Raw genomic sequence first — 1,392 nt, 5'->3', positions numbered from 1 at the left:
ATATATATATATATATATATATATACTATTAAAATATGGATTATTAGCTAAGATTTTATGCTATACTAATGGGTATAACATAAATAAAAAGTAGTTTAATAAAATTCTGAATGCAAGTCATTAAAACTTCTTGACATGAGCAGTAAATGATGCCCCATCATAAACGTTCAACTGTTGAGAAGTCAAAATTGTAATAAGAATTTCTCTTCATCTTATGTAAAAATCAAGTGGTGTGTATTAAAGTTACTGATATGTAATAATACTATAATATTACTGATATCATGTTACTTAGCATATTTTTTAGAAATAATGAAATTGTAAGCGTCATTTAAAGTCTCCGGAGTCGAACCTTTCTTATGTAAGGCATTTCTAGTTGAAGCTGTGTGTTTTATTATTGAAACAATAATTCTTGAAAAATTAAAACAGTTAAAAGTTAATTTGTTGTGTATTGTAAGTGCCAGAGCACATGTTTTTTTTAAAGACCATTCTTAATTTATATAACATTGTTTTTATAACTTACTAGTTTTAACATTTTTCATTTAGACCTCTACAGTAGCAGACTACACTGTTGATGTGACTACAACAAGTGCTGCCCTCTTGGCTGAAGATGATCCTGGTTTACATGGTTGGTTCATGTTGTACTTTTTTGTCTTTAGGAGACAGGTGGATGTGGACATGTTTATTGCATTGAATGTTTTTGTTTGTCTGTACTAAAATGAATCATAATAAACAAAATATTAAATGCATTTTAATTTAAACCAATGTAACTTCATATGTATTACTTTAAAAAATGTCGAGAGAAAATAAACACATTATTAAAATATTTCAAATTAAATTAATTTTACAAGATTAATATGTTTATTTCAAATGGAATATGTTCAGTTTCTGTTTGTTAGTAGTAATGTATTTATCTAGTTAACTGGTTTTATTGTTACTTTGTAGCAAGTGCTTCACTTTATGAAGATTTTCAAGAAAAGCTTGTTAAATACCCAAGTGAACATGAAATTTTTGAACTCCTTTTGGAATTTGAAAAGGTAAACTTGAATATCAGTAATTTTAAGGTATGTTATTTCTTATCCAGGGTTTGTGGAATAGGATTCAGGTCTTTTTGTGGTTATATTGAAAAAAAAGGAATTTATGTTCGGGAAAGCATTTCAGGTCCAATTTGATAATACATGCAAATCCCACATCATAATTATCTGAGACCTTTAGTTTTACTTATTATTGGCTGTTGTTGGCTTAGCTTGGTAAACTATAAAGATTGTTACTCAAATATATCATTAGATGGGGAAGTGTGACTAGGGAGGGTTTGTAAACACACTTAAACTGGCACTCTGAAATAGTACAGAGGGTGAATCACACTATAAAAATGATTTTTATGAACTAATACGC

General features: G+C 28.1%; 1 protein-coding gene across 1 annotated transcript in view; it reads left to right on the top strand.

Moving 5' to 3' along the window:
• Positions 1–1,392, top strand: part of LOC106468745 (nuclear pore complex protein Nup107-like) — a 123,516-nt gene that overhangs the window by 38,462 nt on the left and 83,662 nt on the right. The window contains exons 6-7 of the mRNA XM_013929188.2: positions 544–625; positions 943–1,034. Of these exons, the coding sequence (XP_013784642.1) occupies positions 544–625; positions 943–1,034 (174 nt within the window). The remainder of the gene's footprint in view (positions 1–543; positions 626–942; positions 1,035–1,392) is intronic.

The sequence above is a fragment of the Limulus polyphemus genome, unplaced genomic scaffold (genome assembly GCF_000517525.1).
Source record: "Limulus polyphemus unplaced genomic scaffold, Limulus_polyphemus-2.1.2 Scaffold3143, whole genome shotgun sequence".
In the NCBI taxonomy this organism is placed as follows: domain Eukaryota; kingdom Metazoa; phylum Arthropoda; class Merostomata; order Xiphosura; family Limulidae; genus Limulus; species Limulus polyphemus.
The sequence above is the reverse complement of the archived record's forward strand: the minus strand, read 5'-3'. Positions and strand labels throughout refer to the sequence as shown.